The following is a 21,710-nucleotide window of genomic DNA, read 5'->3' on the forward strand; positions in this document are numbered from 1 at the left end:
TCGGTCCATAATGTCTTATGTCAGGGCTCAGAGTTGGATTTTTGGATGGCTACGTCAAGTGTACACATCATTCGTATGAATCAAAAAAATAAGATGACAATGAATGGATGGCCCATGGCCCATGCATTTTATTTCTGTGTATTTGCATATATGAAAATAAACTGTGAAGTACTACTACTGTCAAGTTTGCTAACCTTTCATGCATTAGGTAAAGTAGGCTATATATTGAGTCCTTATCCATGACTGTGTGAGTTCTCACATTTTGGAATCCATGTATTTGATGAGATGACTCTATACTCTTAATCGCTCTCCGATGGACCCGGGGGGGCCTAGAGATTATAACGAGGATATTAAGCGGAAGACCGAATGTGTGTCAGATGCCAAGAGAGGGTGTCGAGGAGACTGTCTTTGTGGGTGTGGATCTGACCTTTTTAGTCTAGCCTAGTTGGGTCCTATGTGATTGTTGTGGTTTCCTATGCTGTTTTTATGCCATACTTTTAAACCCCTGTTTAGCACTCTGAGATTCACAAGAATGTAAAGTGCTTTATAAATAAAATGCATTATTATTATTATCAACCCTTGCCTCAGAGGACCCCTCTGAGGCAAGGCCGCATATTGTGACAAACCACAATATGCTAATATGCATTTAAGGAACTAAAACAACTGCGTTTCAGACGAGGTTGAGAACAGGAAGTTTGTGTCTTAAGTAACCAAACCAAGACCAAGGCTCCACTTCTCTTTTTGTCAGTGTGCAGTAAAGAGTCACTCCGTATCAGACAGCTCGCAGAACATTGAACGTCTTAAAGGCAGAAATGACCATGACTTTACACTCTGACCACATCGAGGTCAATGAGGACGATGAGTCTGCTCAGATTGCAGAAGACGACTATGGCGATTTCGATGCTCAAACTGCAGAAGAAGACGTAGTTTATTGGAACGTCGACGCCCAGACTCCAACTTGGCATAAATATCCACCCAAGAAACAGCAGTCTGGTAAGAAATGTTATTAGACATGACATATCTCACGTGATGTAGGGTGGTGTTAAATGACAGTATTATAGTGTAGGGTGGTGTTAAATGACAGTATTATAGTGTAGGGTGTTGTTAAATGACAGTATTATAGTGTAGGGTGGCGTTAAATGACAGTATTATAGTGTAGGGTGGCGTTAAATGACAGTATTATAGTGTAGGGTGGTGTTAAATGACAGTATTATAGTGTAGGGTGGCGTTAAATGACAGTATTACAGTGTAGGGTGGCGTTAAATGACAGTATTACAGTGTAGGGTGGCGTTAAATGACAGTATTATAGTGTAGGGTGGCGTTAAATGACAGTATTACAGTGTAGGGTGGTGTTAAATGACAGTATTATAGTGTAGGGTGGCGTTAAATGACAGTATTACAGTGTAGGGTGGCGTTAAATGACAGTATTATAGTGTAGGGTGGCGTTAAATGACAGTATTACAGTGTAGGGTGGCGTTAAATGACAGTATTACAGTGTAGGGTGGCGTTAAATGACAGTATTATAGTGTAGGGTGGCGTTAAATGACAGTATTATAGTGTAGGGTGGCGTTAAATGACAGTATTATAGTGTAGGGTGGCTGCAGCTGTTTAAGGCAGACAGAAAGTTTGTGGTTTCCTCACGACCAGCGTTCCTCATAAGTAGAGTGGGTGTAAAGCGAGGTCAAGAGGGGAACCTGTTTCCTTTGCATCAAGATAAAGTTGACTGAGACAGTGACAACAATTTCTAAAGTTAATTTAAAAAAGAAATAAAAGTGTCTCATATTGGGGGATGTTGGCCGGGTTTAGATTGCCTGACCATGCTTATAGTGCAGCAGTTAAGCAAACCAATTGTGCATTTTAGGAAAGAAGCATGAAACTTTCAGCATATCATCTACATACCCCAAGGTTTGATTTCAGACGTGGAAGCACTTTCAGATTGACCTCTGGTGACCTTGAGTGGTCATTGACCTCAGAATTGCATTTTTGGCACTTTTTGCCCCATTTTTCTCCATTATAATAATATATGCTTGTTAAAATGTCAGTTTTGTTCTAATAAATGAAAAATGAAACCTAATAGTCACTCTACAGAAATGGTGATTATTACTATTATGATAGTTCTGTTATGACATTGTTATAACATTAAAAACATCTAGGAGAGAGAGAGCAGCAGTAAAATAAAGAAAAACAAGAAAGAAAGTGCTAATGCATTCAAAGTGCAATATAGGTACAATGCTATTCAAAGGTGCTATTCATCTCATGTTGGTTTTGGTTTTGGGGGCAGTATATGGTGAGCGTTCAGGGTTCTAGTGAGAAGATAAGCTCATAAATGGAAGGTATCGTGCTTTTTATGAAAGAAGCATGAAACTTCCTACAGTGTTTCTATATGTCATGAAGTCTGTTTTCAGACGTGGAAGCATTTCTCAATTGACCTCTGAGACTTGTCAGAGGCTGTACACATTTTGGGCTGTCAAACCCATGTTAAAACCAGAAATGTTGTTTCCTGTAAACCTTTATGATTAAAATGTCATATATAGGCTTAGCAGATGAGTTTAAGCTTGATTCCTAAAAGTTGCATATTGGGCAATTTGAGTAATAAGCATAATCAGCAAATGTATCGCTTAATGAGCAAATTACCTGGAAATAGCTAACATTTTGCGGCTAACATTTTGCGTCCAGTTAACTTAGAAAGGTGACTTAAGAGTCAAAGCCCATGTTTGTGATGTGCAGAAATTCATCTATTATCATGGTGAAGTCATGCAACCTTTCCTCATTTGCACAATTTGCATAAAGTATGTAATAATTAGGCCCAAGACCAGGAAAAAGTCTTGTTTTAGCTGGTAGTCAATTTAGAAAGGTGCTCTTAGAGACTAAAGGTCCTTACACACCGGCGAATGTGCGAATATACGCAAAATTCGGACTCGTTCCGAATAATTAAAAGACGCTTTTTCGCTTCGCTTTTTCGCGCCATGTACGCTTGCATTGACTTTATAAGGTTTTAAAAAAAAGCGTATTATTCGCACGAAAAAATCGCCCCGGTGTGTAAGGACCTTAAGTCTATTTTTGAATGTCCAGAAATTAATCTTGCCAAAAAAAAAGCAATTTATCTGGATCCATGTCCATGTATCGATTCTCCACCTTCTCACCTGGATCCTGTGCTCACAACCCTTGTACACCTTGAGAAATCACTGAAAAGCTTTGCCATTAAGTATGAACCCCACACTGGACCTCAAGCGTCATGACATGTATAATCCATTTGAGTGACTGGAAGTGCGATATAAGTCTGTCATCATGCGGGGTGGCAGTGGCTCATGAGGTAGAGCGGCCGTCTTGGAATCCAAAGATTCAAGGTTCCATCCCTGGCTCCTCCTGTCTTTGAGCAAGACACTGAACCTACCTGCTCCCAATGAGCAGGTAGGGGTATTGTATTTGTGTTTCCTCTACCATTGGTGTGTGAATGTATGGGTGAATGTGAAGTACATTGTAAAGTGCTTTGAAGAGTCAGGAAGACTAGTAAGGTTCTATTTAAATGCAGTCCATTTACCATCATCGATCCCCGCATGATGCCCACTGGCACTCTGATGTCATTCCCTGGTTGCAGTGGAACATTGATGAACATTTCTGGGATAAAAGCATTGCTTGCGGTGGCATCGCCTTCATTCTCAATGGTAAATCCTAGACAAAATACACTGTGCTTATCGGATGCTTGTGGTTGTCCTCCTCCAAGAACCTGTTAGGATGTGATACTGTCTCCTACCCTGTGAGAAGGGCAAGGTATGTGCTTAAAGTACTCCTAGAAAGTACCATGACTAGTCTCAATACAGTGCTTGGGGAACTTGATGCCACGCACAGTGACCTAAAAGATACCGGTGCAGAGTTCTTCTTCTCATTGTATTGACAGACAAATATGATTCTGCACACAGTATACTGCATGTTCATCTGCAGGTCATGTTGTGGAAAGCTGCAGATCGGATCGAGCCACCTGCAGAGGAAAGGGACATCACTACATCCGGGTGGGAGGTTGCTAAAGGAGGGGTTGTCATGCCCACTGTTTACTCCCAGGCAATGGCTCCAGCTGCAGCTGTAGAGCATTGAAGGCATGCAGCGAAATAAACTGCAGATACCATTCTGTAAGACTGACTATGTAAGTGTGAAGGAGGAGAGGTCCACTACAACCCATTAAGAAGAAGGGGGGCCATAGCTGTAGAGAGGCCACCTGGGAAACAGAAGGTGCCAGGTTCGATTCCCAGCCCTGACAATATGTCGGGTGTACATAAGCAAGACCCTTAATCCCTAACGACCTCATGTCTGACCACTTGAGCAGCAATAACCTTACTGAAGCAGAAGTCTGAATTTTGCCATGGTCTAAGATGAAGACAACGAAGATGAGGAGGCTGAAGGGAATAAGGAGAGAGAAGATGAAGAGAGTGAAAAAGACCATTGAGTGTTAGATTATGGTTCCAAGTGTACTCACTCATGCTCATTATGGTACCATTTTTATCTACTCATTCTGTGTCTCAGAGGATATAGGAGGGCTGTGGACAGTTGCCTTTAATTTTTTTTCATTTATTTCTTTATTAATGTGAGAACAATGGCTTCTATTATAGCATGCAAACTTTCCAGGAATATAAAGCCTGCAGTTTATATTAGCTTGGATTCCCCATCGATGTCACTGGTAGTCGTAGACAGGTTTCTGACAGAAATGGTACCATATTATCTCCCACCATATCCTTGAACTACTGCAATCTGATAGGAGGTTTAAGAGCATCGGGCTGGTGAGGGGAGTATAATGCCCAGGATCACTTTTGGCACCGGGTGAAAAATAAGGGTTACAAAATCGTGGGATAAAAATTTAAGTAAAAAAAAAAAAAAAAAAAAGAGCATCGGGACAAGCACCAGCATGCTGTCCAACAGTTTCTTCCCCAAACCATCAGAACCTTGAACGCTCACCATATACTGCCCCCAAAACCAAAACCAACATGAGATGAATAGCACCTTTGAATAGCATTGTACCTATATTGCACTTTGAATGCATTAGCACTTTCTTTCTTGTTTTTCTTTATTTTACTGCTGCTCTCTCTCTCCTAGATGTTTTTAATGTTATAACAATGTCATAACAGAACTATCATAATAGTAATAATCACCATTTCTGTAGAGTGACTATTAGGTTTCATTTTTGGGCGGTGAAACCGCCCCTATAAGTGAGATTTGGAAAAATGTACATTTTCCTGCGCTGTGATCTGGGCCCAGGAAATTAGTAGAATTATCCTGCGCTGTGATTGGCCAATCACAGCCTATTCAGGACTGTGATTGGCCAGTGTCACATGACACATGTGCATAGCCCTATATAAGCAACCATAACTTGAAAAAAACCAAAATTTGGTTTTTTTCAAGTTATGGTTTTGTCCATCATAAAGAGTGTTTCAATAAATGTATTTATCCTTTGTACATGATTGATCGACTCCATTCAGTATTGTGATTAGCTAGCAAGACACCGCCCACTTCACACAGGGTGTGATTTTTCATTTATTAGAACAAAACTGACATTTTATCAAGCATATATTATTATAATGGAGAAAAATGGGGCAAAAAGTGCCAAAAATGCAATTCTGAGGTCAATGACCACTCAAGGTCACCAGAGGTCAATCTGAAAGTGCTTCCACGTCTGAAATCAAACCTTGGGGTATGTAGATGATATGCTGAAAGTTTCATGCTTCTTTCTTAAAATGCACAATACCTTCCATATAATGAGCTTAACTGCTGCACTATTAGGTTGTAGTCTGAACACACTAGTATATGGATGCCAACAGCACACACTATGGCTGCAAGCATAATGCGGGGCATTTATTTTGTAGTGTAGGGTGGTGTTAAATGACAGTATTATAGTGTAGGGTGGTGTTAAATGACAGTATTATAGTGTAGGGTGTTGTTAAATGACATTATTATAGTGTAGGGTGCCGTGAAATGACAGTATTACAGTGTAGGGTGGCGTTAAATGACAGTATTACAGTGTAGGGTGGCGTTAAATGACAGTATTACAGTGTAGGGTGGCGTTAAATGACAGTATTACAGTGTAGGGTGGCGTTAAAAGACAGTATTATATGTAGGGTGGCGTTAAATGACAGTATTACAGTGTAGGGTGGCGTTAAATGACAGTATTACAGTGTAGGGTGGCGTTAAATGACAGTATTACAGTGTAGGGTGGCGTTAAATGACAGTATTACAGTGTAGGGTGGCGTTAAAAGACAGTATTATAGTGTAGGGTGGCGTTAAATGACAGTATTACAGTGTAGGGTGGTGTTAAATGACAGTATTATAGTGTAGGGTGGCGTTAAATGACAGTATTACAGCGTAGGGTGGCGTTAAATGACAGTATTATAGTGTAGGGTGGCGTTAAATGACAGTATTACAGTGTAGGGTGGCGTTAAATAACAGTATTACAGTGTAGGGTGGCGTTAAATGACAGTATTACAGTGTAGGGTGGCGTTAAATGACAGTATTATAGTGTAGGGTGGCGTTAAATGACAGTATTATAGTGTAGGGTGGCGTTAAATGACAGTATTATACTGTAGGGTGGCGTTAAATGACAGTATTATAGTGTAGGGTGGCGTTAAATGACAGTATTATACTGTAGGGTGGCGTTAAATGACAGTATTATAGTGTAGGGTGGCGTTAAATGACAGTATTATAGTGTAGGGTGGCGTTAAATGACAGTATTATAGTGTAGGGTGGCTGCAGCTGTTTAAGGCAGACAGAAAGTTTGTGGTTTCCTCACGACCAGCGTTCCTCATACGTAGAGTGGGTGTAAAGCGAGGTCAAGAGGGGAACCTGTTTCTTTTGCATCAAGATAAAGTTGACTGAGACAGTGACAACAATTTCTAAAGTTAATTTAAAAAAGAAATAAAAGTGTCTCATATTGGGTGATGTTGGCCGTGTTTAGATTGCCTGACCATGCTTAGGTTGTAGTCTGAACACACTAGTATATGGATGCCAACAGCACACACTATGGCTGCAAGCATAATGCGGGGCATTTATTTTGTAGTGTAGGGTGGTGTTAAATGACAGTATTATAGTGTAGGGTGGTGTTAAATGACAGTATTATAGTGTAGGGTGTTGTTAAATGACATTATTATAGTGTAGGGTGGCGTTAAATGACAGTATTGCAGTGTAGGGTGGCGTTAAATGACAGTATTACAGTGTAGGGTGGCGTTAAATGACAGTATTACAGTGTAGGGTGGTGTTAAATGACAGTATTACAGTGTAGGGTAGCGTTAAATGACAGTATTATAGTGTAGGGTGGCGTTAAATGATAGTATTATAGTGTAGGGTGGCGTTAAATGACAGTATTATAGTGTAGGGTAGCGTTAAATGACAGTATTATAGTGTAGGGTGGCGTTAAATGATAGTATTATAGTGTAGGGTGGCGTTAAATGACAGTATTATAGTGTAGGGTGGCGTTAAATGACAGTATTACAGTGTAGGGTGGCGTTAAATGACAGTATTATAGTGTAGGGTGGCGTTAAATGACAGTATTACAGTGTAGGGTGGCGTTACAGTAAATGACAGTATTACAGTGTAGGGTGGCGTTAAATGACAGTATTACAGTGTAGGGTGGCGTTAAATGACAGTATTACAGTGTAGGGTGGCGTTAAATGACAGTATTACAGTGTAGGGTGGCGTTAAATGACAGTATTATAGTGTAGGGTGGCGTTAAATGACAGTATTATAGTGTAGGGTGGCGTTAAATTACAGTATTATAGTGTAGGGTGGCGTTAAATGACAGTATTATAGTATAGGGTGGCGTTAAATGACAGTATTATAGTGTAGGGTGGCGTTAAATGACAGTATTATAGTATAGGGTGGCGTTAAATGACAGTATTATAGTGTAGGGTGGCGTTAAATGACAGTATTATAGTGTAGGGTGGCGTTAAATGACAGTATTATAGTGTAGGGTGGCGTTAAATGACAGTATTATAGTGTAGGGTGGCGTTAAATGACAGTATTGCAGTGTAGGGTGGCGTTAAATGACAGTATTACAGTGTAGGGTGGCGTTAAATGACAGTATTACAGTGTAGGGTGGTGTTAAATGACAGTATTACAGTGTAGGGTAGCGTTAAATGACAGTATTATAGTGTAGGGTGGCGTTAAATGATAGTATTATAGTGTAGGGTGGCGTTAAATGACAGTATTATAGTGTAGGGTAGCGTTAAATGACAGTATTATAGTGTAGGGTGGCGTTAAATGATAGTATTATAGTGTAGGGTGGCGTTAAATGACAGTATTATAGTGTAGGGTGGCGTTAAATGACAGTATTACAGTGTAGGGTGGCGTTAAATGACAGTATTATAGTGTAGGGTGGCGTTAAATGACAGTATTACAGTGTAGGGTGGCGTTACAGTAAATGACAGTATTACAGTGTAGGGTGGCGTTAAATGACAGTATTACAGTGTAGGGTGGCGTTAAATGACAGTATTACAGTGTAGGGTGGCGTTAAATGACAGTATTATAGTGTAGGGTGGCGTTAAATGACAGTATTACAGTGTAGGGTGCCGTTAAATGACAGTATTATAGTGTAGGGTGGCGTTAAATGACAGTATTATAGTGTAGGGTGGCGTTAAATGACAGTATTATAGTGTAGGGTAGCGTTAAATGACAGTATTATAGTGTAGGGTGGCGTTAAATGACAGTATTATAGTATAGGGTGGCGTTAAATGACAGTATTATAGTGTAGGGTGGCGTTAAATGACAGTATTATAGTATAGGGTGGCGTTAAATGACAGTATTATAGTGTAGGGTGGCGTTAAATGACAGTATTATAGTGTAGGGTGGCGTTAAATGACAGTATTATAGTGTAGGGTGGCGTTAAATGACAGTATTATAGTGTAGGGTGGCGTTAAATGACAGTATTATAGTGTAGGGTGGCGTTAAATGACAGTATTATACTGTAGGGTGGCGTTAAATGACAGTATTATAGTGTAGGGTGGCGTTAAATGACAGTATTATAGTGTAGGGTGGCGTTAAATGACAGTATTATAGTGTAGGGTGGCGTTAAATGACAGTATTATAGTGTAGGGTGGCGTTAAATGACAGTATTATAGTGTAGGGTGGCGTTAAATGACAGTATTATAGTGTAGGGTGGCGTTAAATGACAGTATTATAGTATAGGGTGGCGTTAAATGACAGTATTATAGTGTAGGGTGGCGTTAAATGACAGTATTATAGTATAGGGTGGCGTTAAATGACAGTATTATAGTGTAGGGTGGCGTTAAATGACAGTATTATAGTGTAGGGTGGCGTTAAATGACAGTATTATAGTATAGGGTGGCGTTAAATGACAGTATTATAGTGTAGGGTGGCGTTAAATGACAGTATTATAGTGTAGGGTGGCGTTAAATGACAGTATTATAGTGGGTGGCGTTAAATGACAGTATTATAGTGTAGGGTGGCGTTAAATGACAGTATTATAGTGTAGGGTGGCGTTAAATGACAGCATTATAGTGTAGGGTGGCGTTAAATGACAGTATTATAGTGTAGGGTGGCGTTAAATGACAGTATTATAGTGTAGGGTGGCGTTAAATGAATGAATAGCATTGTACCTATATTGCACTTTGAATGCATTAGCACTTTCTTTCTTGTTTTTCTTTATTTTACTGCTGCTCTCTCTCTCCTAGATGTTTTTAATGTTATAACAATGTCATAACAGAACTATCATAATAGTAATAATCACCATTTCTGTAGAGTGACTATTAGGTTTCATTTTTGGGCGGTGAAACCGCCCCTATAAGTGAGATTTGGAAAAATGTACATTTTCCTGCGCTGTGATCTGGGCCCAGGAAATTAGTAGAATTATCCTGCGCTGTGATTGGCCAATCACAGCCTATTCAGGACTGTGATTGGCCAGTGTCACATGACACATGTGCATAGCCCTATATAAGCAACCATAACTTGAAAAAAACCAAAATTTGGTTTTTTTCAAGTTATGGTTTTGTCCATCATAAAGAGTGTTTCAATAAATGTATTTATCCTTTGTACATGATTGATCGACTCCATTCAGTATTGTGATTAGCTAGCAAGACACCGCCCACTTCACACAGGGTGTGATTTTTCATTTATTAGAACAAAACTGACATTTTATCAAGCATATATTATTATAATGGAGAAAAATGGGGCAAAAAGTGCCAAAAATGCAATTCTGAGGTCAATGACCACTCAAGGTCACCAGAGGTCAATCTGAAAGTGCTTCCACGTCTGAAATCAAACCTTGGGGTATGTAGATGATATGCTGAAAGTTTCATGCTTCTTTCTTAAAATGCACAATACCTTCCATATAATGAGCTTAACTGCTGCACTATTAGGTTGTAGTCTGAACACACTAGTATATGGATGCCAACAGCACACACTATGGCTGCAAGCATAATGCGGGGCATTTATTTTGTAGTGTAGGGTGGTGTTAAATGACAGTATTATAGTGTAGGGTGGTGTTAAATGACAGTATTATAGTGTAGGGTGTTGTTAAATGACATTATTATAGTGTAGGGTGCCGTGAAATGACAGTATTACAGTGTAGGGTGGCGTTAAATGACAGTATTACAGTGTAGGGTGGCGTTAAATGACAGTATTACAGTGTAGGGTGGCGTTAAATGACAGTATTACAGTGTAGGGTGGCGTTAAAAGACAGTATTATATGTAGGGTGGCGTTAAATGACAGTATTACAGTGTAGGGTGGCGTTAAATGACAGTATTACAGTGTAGGGTGGCGTTAAATGACAGTATTACAGTGTAGGGTGGCGTTAAATGACAGTATTACAGTGTAGGGTGGCGTTAAAAGACAGTATTATAGTGTAGGGTGGCGTTAAATGACAGTATTACAGTGTAGGGTGGTGTTAAATGACAGTATTATAGTGTAGGGTGGCGTTAAATGACAGTATTACAGCGTAGGGTGGCGTTAAATGACAGTATTATAGTGTAGGGTGGCGTTAAATGACAGTATTACAGTGTAGGGTGGCGTTAAATAACAGTATTACAGTGTAGGGTGGCGTTAAATGACAGTATTACAGTGTAGGGTGGCGTTAAATGACAGTATTATAGTGTAGGGTGGCGTTAAATGACAGTATTATAGTGTAGGGTGGCGTTAAATGACAGTATTATACTGTAGGGTGGCGTTAAATGACAGTATTATAGTGTAGGGTGGCGTTAAATGACAGTATTATACTGTAGGGTGGCGTTAAATGACAGTATTATAGTGTAGGGTGGCGTTAAATGACAGTATTATAGTGTAGGGTGGCGTTAAATGACAGTATTATAGTGTAGGGTGGCTGCAGCTGTTTAAGGCAGACAGAAAGTTTGTGGTTTCCTCACGACCAGCGTTCCTCATACGTAGAGTGGGTGTAAAGCGAGGTCAAGAGGGGAACCTGTTTCTTTTGCATCAAGATAAAGTTGACTGAGACAGTGACAACAATTTCTAAAGTTAATTTAAAAAAGAAATAAAAGTGTCTCATATTGGGTGATGTTGGCCGTGTTTAGATTGCCTGACCATTAGGCCCGTAACGATACAGTAACTGCATCGATGCATCGTTTTGAATTTTCAACGATCTACTATATCGATATGCAAACAGCTAAATATCGTATCGTTTGACTTTGAATCGTATCGAATCGTTTTGCAATGCAAATAATCGTATCGAATCGTTCTGCAATGCAAATAATCAATTATATCAATACTAAGTACTTTTAAGAAGAAGAAAAGAGAAAGAGGGGTTTATATCCAGTATCCAGGTATTTATTTTTCACACAGAATTCTTGGGTAAATAAATAGTTACTATATCGATTTTAAATCATTGAATCGAATCGTATCGTTCTAAATTAACCTGTCCTGTATCGTTCATGTATCGTATCGACTAAATCGCTGAATCGAAACGTATCGTATCGTTCTAAATTAACCTGTATCGTTCATGTATCGTATCGACAACCAAGTATCGTGATACGTATCGAATCGTTGTTAAAACGTATCGTTACACCCCTACTGACCATGCTTAGGTTGTAGTCTGAACACACTAGTATATGGATGCCAACAGCACACACTATGGCTGCAAGCATAATGCGGGGCATTTATTTTGTAGTGTAGGGTGGTGTTAAATGACAGTATTATAGTGTAGGGTGGTGTTAAATGACAGTATTATAGTGTAGGGTGTTGTTAAATGACATTATTATAGTGTAGGGTGGCGTTAAATGACAGTATTGCAGTGTAGGGTGGCGTTAAATGACAGTATTACAGTGTAGGGTGGCGTTAAATGACAGTATTACAGTGTAGGGTGGTGTTAAATGACAGTATTACAGTGTAGGGTAGCGTTAAATGACAGTATTATAGTGTAGGGTGGCGTTAAATGATAGTATTATAGTGTAGGGTGGCGTTAAATGACAGTATTATAGTGTAGGGTAGCGTTAAATGACAGTATTATAGTGTAGGGTGGCGTTAAATGATAGTATTATAGTGTAGGGTGGCGTTAAATGACAGTATTATAGTGTAGGGTGGCGTTAAATGACAGTATTACAGTGTAGGGTGGCGTTAAATGACAGTATTATAGTGTAGGGTGGCGTTAAATGACAGTATTACAGTGTAGGGTGGCGTTACAGTAAATGACCCCCTAACCCTAACCCTAATGACAGTATTACAGTGTAGGGTGGCGTTAAATGACAGTATTACAGTGTAGGGTGGCGTTAAATGACAGTATTATAGTGTAGGGTGGCGTTAAATGACAGTATTATACTGTAGGGTGGCGTTAAATGACAGTATTATAGTGTAGGGTGGCGTTAAATGACAGTATTATACTGTAGGGTGGCGTTAAATGACAGTATTATAGTGTAGGGTGGCGTTAAATGACAGTATTATAGTGTAGGGTGGCGTTAAATGACAGTATTATAGTGTAGGGTGGCTGCAGCTGTTTAAGGCAGACAGAAAGTTTGTGGTTTCCTCACGACCAGCGTTCCTCATACGTAGAGTGGGTGTAAAGCGAGGTCAAGAGGGGAACCTGTTTCTTTTGCATCAAGATAAAGTTGACTGAGACAGTGACAACAATTTCTAAAGTTAATTTAAAAAAGAAATAAAAGTGTCTCATATTGGGTGATGTTGGCCGTGTTTAGATTGCCTGACCATTAGGCCCGTAACGATACAGTAACTGCATCGATGCATCGTTTTGAATTTTCAACGATCTACTATATCGATATGCAAACAGCTAAATATCGTATCGTTTGACTTTGAATCGTATCGAATCGTTTTGCAATGCAAATAATCGTATCGAATCGTTCTGCAATGCAAATAATCAATTATATCAATACTAAGTACTTTTAAGAAGAAGAAAAGAGAAAGAGGGGTTTATATCCAGTATCCAGGTATTTATTTTTCACACAGAATTCTTGGGTAAATAAATAGTTACTATATCGATTTTAAATCATTGAATCGAATCGTATCGTTCTAAATTAACCTGTCCTGTATCGTTCATGTATCGTATCGACTAAATCGCTGAATCGAAACGTATCGTATCGTTCTAAATTAACCTGTATCGTTCATGTATCGTATCGACAACCAAGTATCGTGATACGTATCGAATCGTTGTTAAAACGTATCGTTACACCCCTACTGACCATGCTTAGGTTGTAGTCTGAACACACTAGTATATGGATGCCAACAGCACACACTATGGCTGCAAGCATAATGCGGGGCATTTATTTTGTAGTGTAGGGTGGTGTTAAATGACAGTATTATAGTGTAGGGTGGTGTTAAATGACAGTATTATAGTGTAGGGTGTTGTTAAATGACATTATTATAGTGTAGGGTGGCGTTAAATGACAGTATTGCAGTGTAGGGTGGCGTTAAATGACAGTATTACAGTGTAGGGTGGCGTTAAATGACAGTATTACAGTGTAGGGTGGTGTTAAATGACAGTATTACAGTGTAGGGTAGCGTTAAATGACAGTATTATAGTGTAGGGTGGCGTTAAATGATAGTATTATAGTGTAGGGTGGCGTTAAATGACAGTATTATAGTGTAGGGTAGCGTTAAATGACAGTATTATAGTGTAGGGTGGCGTTAAATGATAGTATTATAGTGTAGGGTGGCGTTAAATGACAGTATTATAGTGTAGGGTGGCGTTAAATGACAGTATTACAGTGTAGGGTGGCGTTAAATGACAGTATTATAGTGTAGGGTGGCGTTAAATGACAGTATTACAGTGTAGGGTGGCGTTACAGTAAATGACAGTATTACAGTGTAGGGTGGCGTTAAATGACAGTATTACAGTGTAGGGTGGCGTTAAATGACAGTATTACAGTGTAGGGTGGCGTTAAATGACAGTATTACAGTGTAGGGTGGCGTTAAATGACAGTATTATAGTGTAGGGTGGCGTTAAATGACAGTATTATAGTGTAGGGTGGCGTTAAATTACAGTATTATAGTGTAGGGTGGCGTTAAATGACAGTATTATAGTATAGGGTGGCGTTAAATGACAGTATTATAGTGTAGGGTGGCGTTAAATGACAGTATTATAGTATAGGGTGGCGTTAAATGACAGTATTATAGTGTAGGGTGGCGTTAAATGACAGTATTATAGTGTAGGGTGGCGTTAAATGACAGTATTATAGTGTAGGGTGGCGTTAAATGACAGTATTATAGTGTAGGGTGGCGTTAAATGACAGTATTGCAGTGTAGGGTGGCGTTAAATGACAGTATTACAGTGTAGGGTGGCGTTAAATGACAGTATTACAGTGTAGGGTGGTGTTAAATGACAGTATTACAGTGTAGGGTAGCGTTAAATGACAGTATTATAGTGTAGGGTGGCGTTAAATGATAGTATTATAGTGTAGGGTGGCGTTAAATGACAGTATTATAGTGTAGGGTAGCGTTAAATGACAGTATTATAGTGTAGGGTGGCGTTAAATGATAGTATTATAGTGTAGGGTGGCGTTAAATGACAGTATTATAGTGTAGGGTGGCGTTAAATGACAGTATTACAGTGTAGGGTGGCGTTAAATGACAGTATTATAGTGTAGGGTGGCGTTAAATGACAGTATTACAGTGTAGGGTGGCGTTACAGTAAATGACAGTATTACAGTGTAGGGTGGCGTTAAATGACAGTATTACAGTGTAGGGTGGCGTTAAATGACAGTATTACAGTGTAGGGTGGCGTTAAATGACAGTATTATAGTGTAGGGTGGCGTTAAATGACAGTATTACAGTGTAGGGTGCCGTTAAATGACAGTATTATAGTGTAGGGTGGCGTTAAATGACAGTATTATAGTGTAGGGTGGCGTTAAATGACAGTATTATAGTGTAGGGTGGCGTTAAATGACAGTATTATAGTGTAGGGTGGCGTTAAATGACAGTATTATAGTATAGGGTGGCGTTAAATGACAGTATTATAGTGTAGGGTGGCGTTAAATGACAGTATTATAGTATAGGGTGGCGTTAAATGACAGTATTATAGTGTAGGGTGGCGTTAAATGACAGTATTATAGTGTAGGGTGGCGTTAAATGACAGTATTATAGTGTAGGGTGGCGTTAAATGACAGTATTATAGTGTAGGGTGGCGTTAAATGACAGTATTATAGTGTAGGGTGGCGTTAAATGACAGTATTATAGTGTAGGGTGGCGTTAAATGACAGTATTATAGTGTAGGGTGGCGTTAAATGACAGTATTATAGTATAGGGTGGCGTTAAATGACAGTATTATAGTGTAGGGTGGCGTTAAATGACAGTATTATAGTATAGGGTGGCGTTAAATGACAGTATTATAGTGTAGGGTGGCGTTAAATGACAGTATTATAGTATAGGGTGGCGTTAAATGACAGTATTATAGTGTAGGGTGGCGTTAAATGACAGTATTATAGTGTAGGGTGGCGTTAAATGACAGTATTATAGTGTAGGGTGGCGTTAAATGACAGTATTATAGTGTAGGGTGGCGTTAAATGACAGTATTATAGTGTAGGGTGGCGTTAAATGACAGTATTATAGTATAGGGTGGCGTTAAATGACAGTATTATAGTGTAGGGTGGCGTTAAATGACAGTATTATAGTATAGGGTGGCGTTAAATGACAGTATTATAGTGTAGGGTGGCGTTAAATGACAGTATTATAGTGTAGGGTGGCGTTAAATGACAGTATTATAGTATAGGGTGGCGTTAAATGACAGTATTATAGTGTAGGGTGGCGTTAAATGACAGTATTATAGTGTAGGGTGGCGTTAAATGACAGTATTATAGTGGGTGGCGTTAAATGACAGTATTATAGTGTAGGGTGGCGTTAAATGACAGTATTATAGTGTAGGGTGGCGTTAAATGACAGTATTATAGTGTAGGGTGGCGTTAAATGACAGCATTATAGTGTAGGGTGGCGTTAAATGACAGTATTATAGTGTAGGGTGGCGTTAAATGACAGTATTATAGTGTAGGGTGGCGTTAAATGACAGTATTATAGTGTAGGGTGGCGTTAAATGACAGTATTATAGTGTAGGGTGGCGTTAAATGACAGTATTATAGTGTAGGGTGGCGTTAAATGACAGTATTATAGTGTAGGGTGGCGTTAAATGACAGTATTATACTGTAGGGTGGCGTTAAATGACAGTATTATACTGTAGGGTGGCGTTAAATGACAGTATTATAGTGTAGGGTGGCGTTAAATGACAGTATTATAGTGTAGGGTGGCGTTAAATGACAGTATTATAGTGTAGGGTGGCTGCAGCTGTTTAAGGCAGACAGAAAGTTTGTGGTTTCCTCACGACCAGCGTTCCTCATAAGTAGAGTGGGTGTAAAGCGAGGTCAAGAGGGGAACCTGTTTCCTTTGCATCAAGATAAAGTTGACTGAGACAGTGACAACAATTTCTAAAGTTAATTTAAAAAAGAAATAAAAGTGTCTCATATTGGGTGATGTTGGCCGGGTTTAGATTGCCTGACCATGCTTAGGTTGTAGTCTGAACACACTAGTACAGTATATGGATGCCAACAGCACACACTATGGCTGCAAGCATAATGCGGGCATTTATTTTGTAGTGTAGGGTGGTGTTAAATGACAGTATTATAGTGTAGGGTGGTGTTAAATGACAGTATTATAGTGTAGGGTGGCGTTAAATGACAGTATTACAGTGTAGGGTGGTGTTAAATGACAGTATTACAGTGTAGGGTGGCGTTAAATGACAGTATTACAGTGTAGGGTGGCGTTAAATGACAGTATTACAGTGTAGGGTGGCGTTAAATGACAGTATTACAGTGTAGGGTGGCGTTAAATGACAGTATTACAGTGTAGGGTGGTGTTAAATGACAGTATTACAGTGTAGGGTGGCGTTAAATGACAGTATTACAGTGTAGGGTGGCGTTAAATGACAGTATTACAGTGTAGGGTGGCGTTAAATGACAGTATTATAGTGTAGGGTGGCGTTAAATGACAGTATTATAGTGTAGGGTGGCGTTAAATGACAGTATTATAGTTTAGGGTGGCGTTAAATGACAGTATTATAGTGTAGGGTGGCGTTAAATGACAGTATTATAGTGTAGGGTGGCGTTAAATGACAGTATTATAGTGTAGGGTGGCGTTAAATGACAGTATTATACTGTAGGGTGGCGTTAAATGACAGTATTATAGTGTAGGGTGGCGTTAAATGACAGTATTATAGTGTAGGGTGGCGTTAAATGACAGTATTATAGTGTAGGGTGGCTGCAGCTGTTTAAGGCAGACAGAAAGTTTGTGGTTTCCTCACGACCAGCATTCCTCATACGTAGAGTGGGTGTAAAGCGAGGTCAAGAGGGGAACCTGTTTCCTTTGCATCAAGATAAAGTTGACTGAGACAGTGACAACAATTTCTAAAGTTAATTTAAAAAATAAATAAAAGTGTCTCATATTGGGTGATGTTGGCTGTGTTTAGATTGCCTGACCATGCTTAGGTTGTAGTCTGAACACACTAGTATATGGATGCCAACAGCACACACTATGGCTGCAAGCATAATGCGGGGCATTTATTTTGTGTGTCCCATCATGGCTGGCTATTAGTGTATGAGACTCTGGCTATGTTCACCCTGTTGTCATGACCAGGCAAGTGACAGTGCTCAAAGACTAGACCTCGTAAAGGAGGGAAGGGGCGAGCAGCTGTACTGGCTGATGACAGCTATAATAATATATTATTCAAGGCTTTAAATCTGATTGGAAAACTGTGTGCTCAAGCCCCATTTCTGTGGACTTTTTGACCTTGGCCTATCAAAAGTTGAGCCAATCTGAGGTTGAAGTTTACCATGTCCAACTACAACAACACTGTGGCCTTACAGTATAATGAGCCCAGAATGAGAGAAAACAACATACACATGAATGGTTATATGGGGAGAGTTGAGCATCTATCTGTGTTCCTTTTCCAGCACAATCTGTCTGTGGTTCAGGAGTTGAATCCGTTGACTCCAAGTACAGAGACTACTGCAGTTCAGCAGTTGAACCTAGAAGGCATGGAACTTAGGGGGGTACCCCATTGGTCCTAGTTAAATTGTAACTATGCAGAATGGTGCTGAGGTCGCAGTTAACTGTGATCCGCTCAGCACAGAATCTTAAAAAGCTGCATAACAGCAAAAAGGTGTGTCCGGTATTTCGGACTCTAAGACCGTGACACACTGAAAGCGTCACTAATGCAAGTGTCATTGACGCGCATAAAGAGAAAATAAAAAATTACAAGAGGTTACCTTTACACATGGCCCAACTCATTTCAGATGGTCTGTGCCACGCGTCAACGCTCCAAAATCGAGCTCTGAGAGAGGGTGGCGTTAAATGACAGTATTATAGTGTAGGGTGGCGTTAAATGACAGTATGATAGTGTAGGGTGGCGTTAAATGACAGTATTATAGTGTAGGGTGGCGTTAAATGACAGTATTATAGTTTAGTGTGGCGTGAAATGACAGTATTATAGTGTAGGGTGGCGTTAAATGACAGTATTATAGTGTAGGGTGGCGTTAAATGACAGTATTATAGTGTAGGGTGGCGTTAAATGACAGTATTATAGTGTAGGGTGGCGTTAAATGACAGTATTATAGTGTAGGGTGGCGTTAAATGACAGTATTATAGTGTAGGGTGGCGTTAAATGACAGTATTATACTGTAGGGTGGCGTTAAATGACAGTATTATAGTGTAGGGTGGCGTTAAATGACAGTATTATACTGTAGGGTGGCGTTAAATGACAGTATTATAGTGTAGGGTGGCGTTAAATGACAGTATTATAGTGTAGGGTGGCGTTAAATGACAGTATTATAGTGTAGGGTGGCTGCAGCTGTTTAAGGCAGACAGAAAGTTTGTGGTTTCCTCACGACCAGCGTTCCTCATACGTAGAGTGGGTGTAAAGCGAGGTCAAGAGGGGAACCTGTTTCCTTTGCATCAAGATAAAGTTGACTGAGACAGTGACAACAATTTCTAAAATTAATAAAAAAAATAATAAAAAGTGTCTCATATTGGGTGATGTTGGCCGGGTTTAGATTGCCTGACCATGCTTAGGTTGTAGTCTGAACACACTAGTATATGGATGCCAACAGCACACACTATGGCTGCAAGCATAATGCGGGGCATTTATTTTGTAGTGTAGGGTGGTGTTAAATGACAGTATTATAGTGTAGGGTGGTGTTAAATGACAGTATTATAGTGTAGGGTGTTGTTAAATGACAGTATTATAGTGTAGGGTGGCGTTAAATGACAGTATTACAGTGTAGGGTGGTGTTAAATGACAGTATTACAGTGTAGGGTGGCGTTAAATGACAGTATTACAGTGTAGGGTGGCGTTAAATGACAGTATTACAGTGTAGGGTGGCGTTAAATGACAGTATTACAGTGTAGGGTGGTGTTAAATGACAGTATTACAGTGTAGGGTGGCGTTAAATGACAGTATTATAGTGTAGGGTGGCGTTAAATGACAGTATTACAGTGTAGGGTGGCGTTAAATGACAGTATTACAGTGTAGGGTGGCGTTAAAAGACAGTATTATAGTGTAGGGTGGCGTTAAATGACAGTATTATAGTGTAGGGTGGCGTTAAATGACAGTATTATAGTGTAGGGTGGCGTTAAATGACAGTATTATAGTGTAGGGTGGCGTTAAATGACAGTATTATAGTGTAGGGTGGCGTTAAATGACAGTATTATAGTGTAGGGTGGCGTTAAATGACAGTATTATAGTGTAGGGTGGCGTTAAATGACAGTATTATACTGTAGGGTGGCGTTAAATGACAGTATTATACTGTAGGGTGGCGTTAAATGACAGTATTATAGTGTAGGGTGGCGTTAAATGACAGTATTATAGTGTAGGGTGGCGTTAAATGACAGTATTATAGTGTAGGGTGGCGTTAAATGACAGTATTATAGTGTAGGGTGGTGTTAAATGACAGTGTTACAGTGTAGGGTGTTATACCTTGTTGTAAAGGTGACTAAACAACGATAAAAATTATATAAAACACAATGCCAATTGGTATTATTGAAGGGGAGAAATAATCGACCGAAGTTAAGTTTCCGAACTTTTTGTGGGCAGTTTATAATCCTCCATGTTAACGTGTGTAAAGGGTCCATTTAGTTACATTTGTACACTCTCAGTCTTACAGACCCGTAAGGGTGCATTTCTTATCTATCTATCATTTAGCTGGGGGACACCCTAGTAACTCGGATTCCCACTTTGAAAACCAGGGTGGGAAACCTTACGGATTATAGCTTTTCCAATTCTTTACTTTTATCTATTTATTATTTGTATTATTATGTATAATTTATTTAGCTATGTTTTATGTATTTATTTATGTATTTATTTTCATTTTATTGTGTTTTTCTCTCAGACAAGCTGCAGTTCGCTCACTTGATATTAGCGGAGGTGGTTCCGTTGGCCAAGGTGGCGCTGTTCGCTCTGACTGTCTACATTCTGGTCCTGCCCCTGCTGATGGAACTGCTGAGGCTGTATGCCTGGTTTGTCAAAACGGTCACCGTATTCTTTATGTTCTTCCTGATCGTCTACAGCGGCTCCCCCACCGCTAAAGTCACGGCGGTGCGGGCCGCCGGATTGGTGCTCGTCTGCTTCCAGCTGGGCCTCAACGGTGGAGGGGGAGGGGCCTTGGAGGCGGTCGCCAATGCCATAGAGACGCGTCCGAGCGGTGTCGAAGGTCGTCTGAAGGTCGTAGAGAAACAGAGGATGAAGTGAAGACTGGAGGTCTCCCCAATTTATGCCAATTATTTCCTCCCGTCCAACACTCCCTGTTGACAGGCTCCGCCCCCAGCCTGTCAAACTTGTTTGGGGTGAAACACAAAATCCTGAGTAGACGTTTAAATGACTCTAGAAGTGTTTTAAAGTGAATTACCTTTTTTAACACACACACACACACACACACACACACACACACACACACACACACACACACACACACACACACACACACACACACACACACACACACACAATATATATCATTTTCTTACTTACAAAGATATATAAAGATGGTCACCTTCCAGACGCCTTCTGTTGGCTCTGTTTGTTTGTTGTGGCAGTTTCCTTTGTTTACATTGTTTGTTGTTGTTTTGGGTTGGTTTATGTTGGAGTAATAAACACGGTATGTTCACCTGAAGTCAACGTGTTTCTTTCTACTGTACGTACAGTACATAACAAAGGTGAAAAGTAACACACACACACACACACACACACACACACACACACACACACACACACACACACGTG

At 39.9% G+C, this 21,710-nt stretch overlaps 1 protein-coding gene across 1 annotated transcript; it reads left to right on the top strand.

The window, feature by feature from the left end:
* The first annotated feature begins 508 nt into the window (after positions 1-508).
* LOC308091781 (uncharacterized protein) lies at positions 509-21,551 on the top strand. Its single transcript, XM_080437502.1, has 2 exons — positions 509-993; positions 20,821-21,551. Exons 1-2 carry the CDS (start codon positions 813-815, stop codon positions 21,177-21,179), a joined length of 540 nt encoding a protein of 179 aa, XP_080293628.1. The 5' UTR covers positions 509-812; the 3' UTR covers positions 21,180-21,551.
* Positions 21,552-21,710: the final 159 nt, after the last annotated feature.

This window comes from Gymnoscopelus braueri (assembly GCF_963280865.1).
Source record: "Gymnoscopelus braueri genome assembly, chromosome: 9".
Lineage (NCBI taxonomy): Eukaryota > Metazoa > Chordata > Actinopteri > Myctophiformes > Myctophidae > Gymnoscopelus > Gymnoscopelus braueri.

What these genes read in the sequence shown, in the direction of transcription:
- LOC308091781 (XM_080437502.1), top strand. Translation starts at nt 813, where the DNA reads ATGACCATGACTTTACACTCTGACCACATCGAGGTCAATGAGGACGAT. An exon ending in ACCCAAGAAACAGCAGTCTG is followed by an intron (nt 994 to 20,820) that starts GTAAGAAATGTT and finishes TTTTTCTCTCAG; the next exon opens with ACAAGCTGCAGTTCGCTCAC.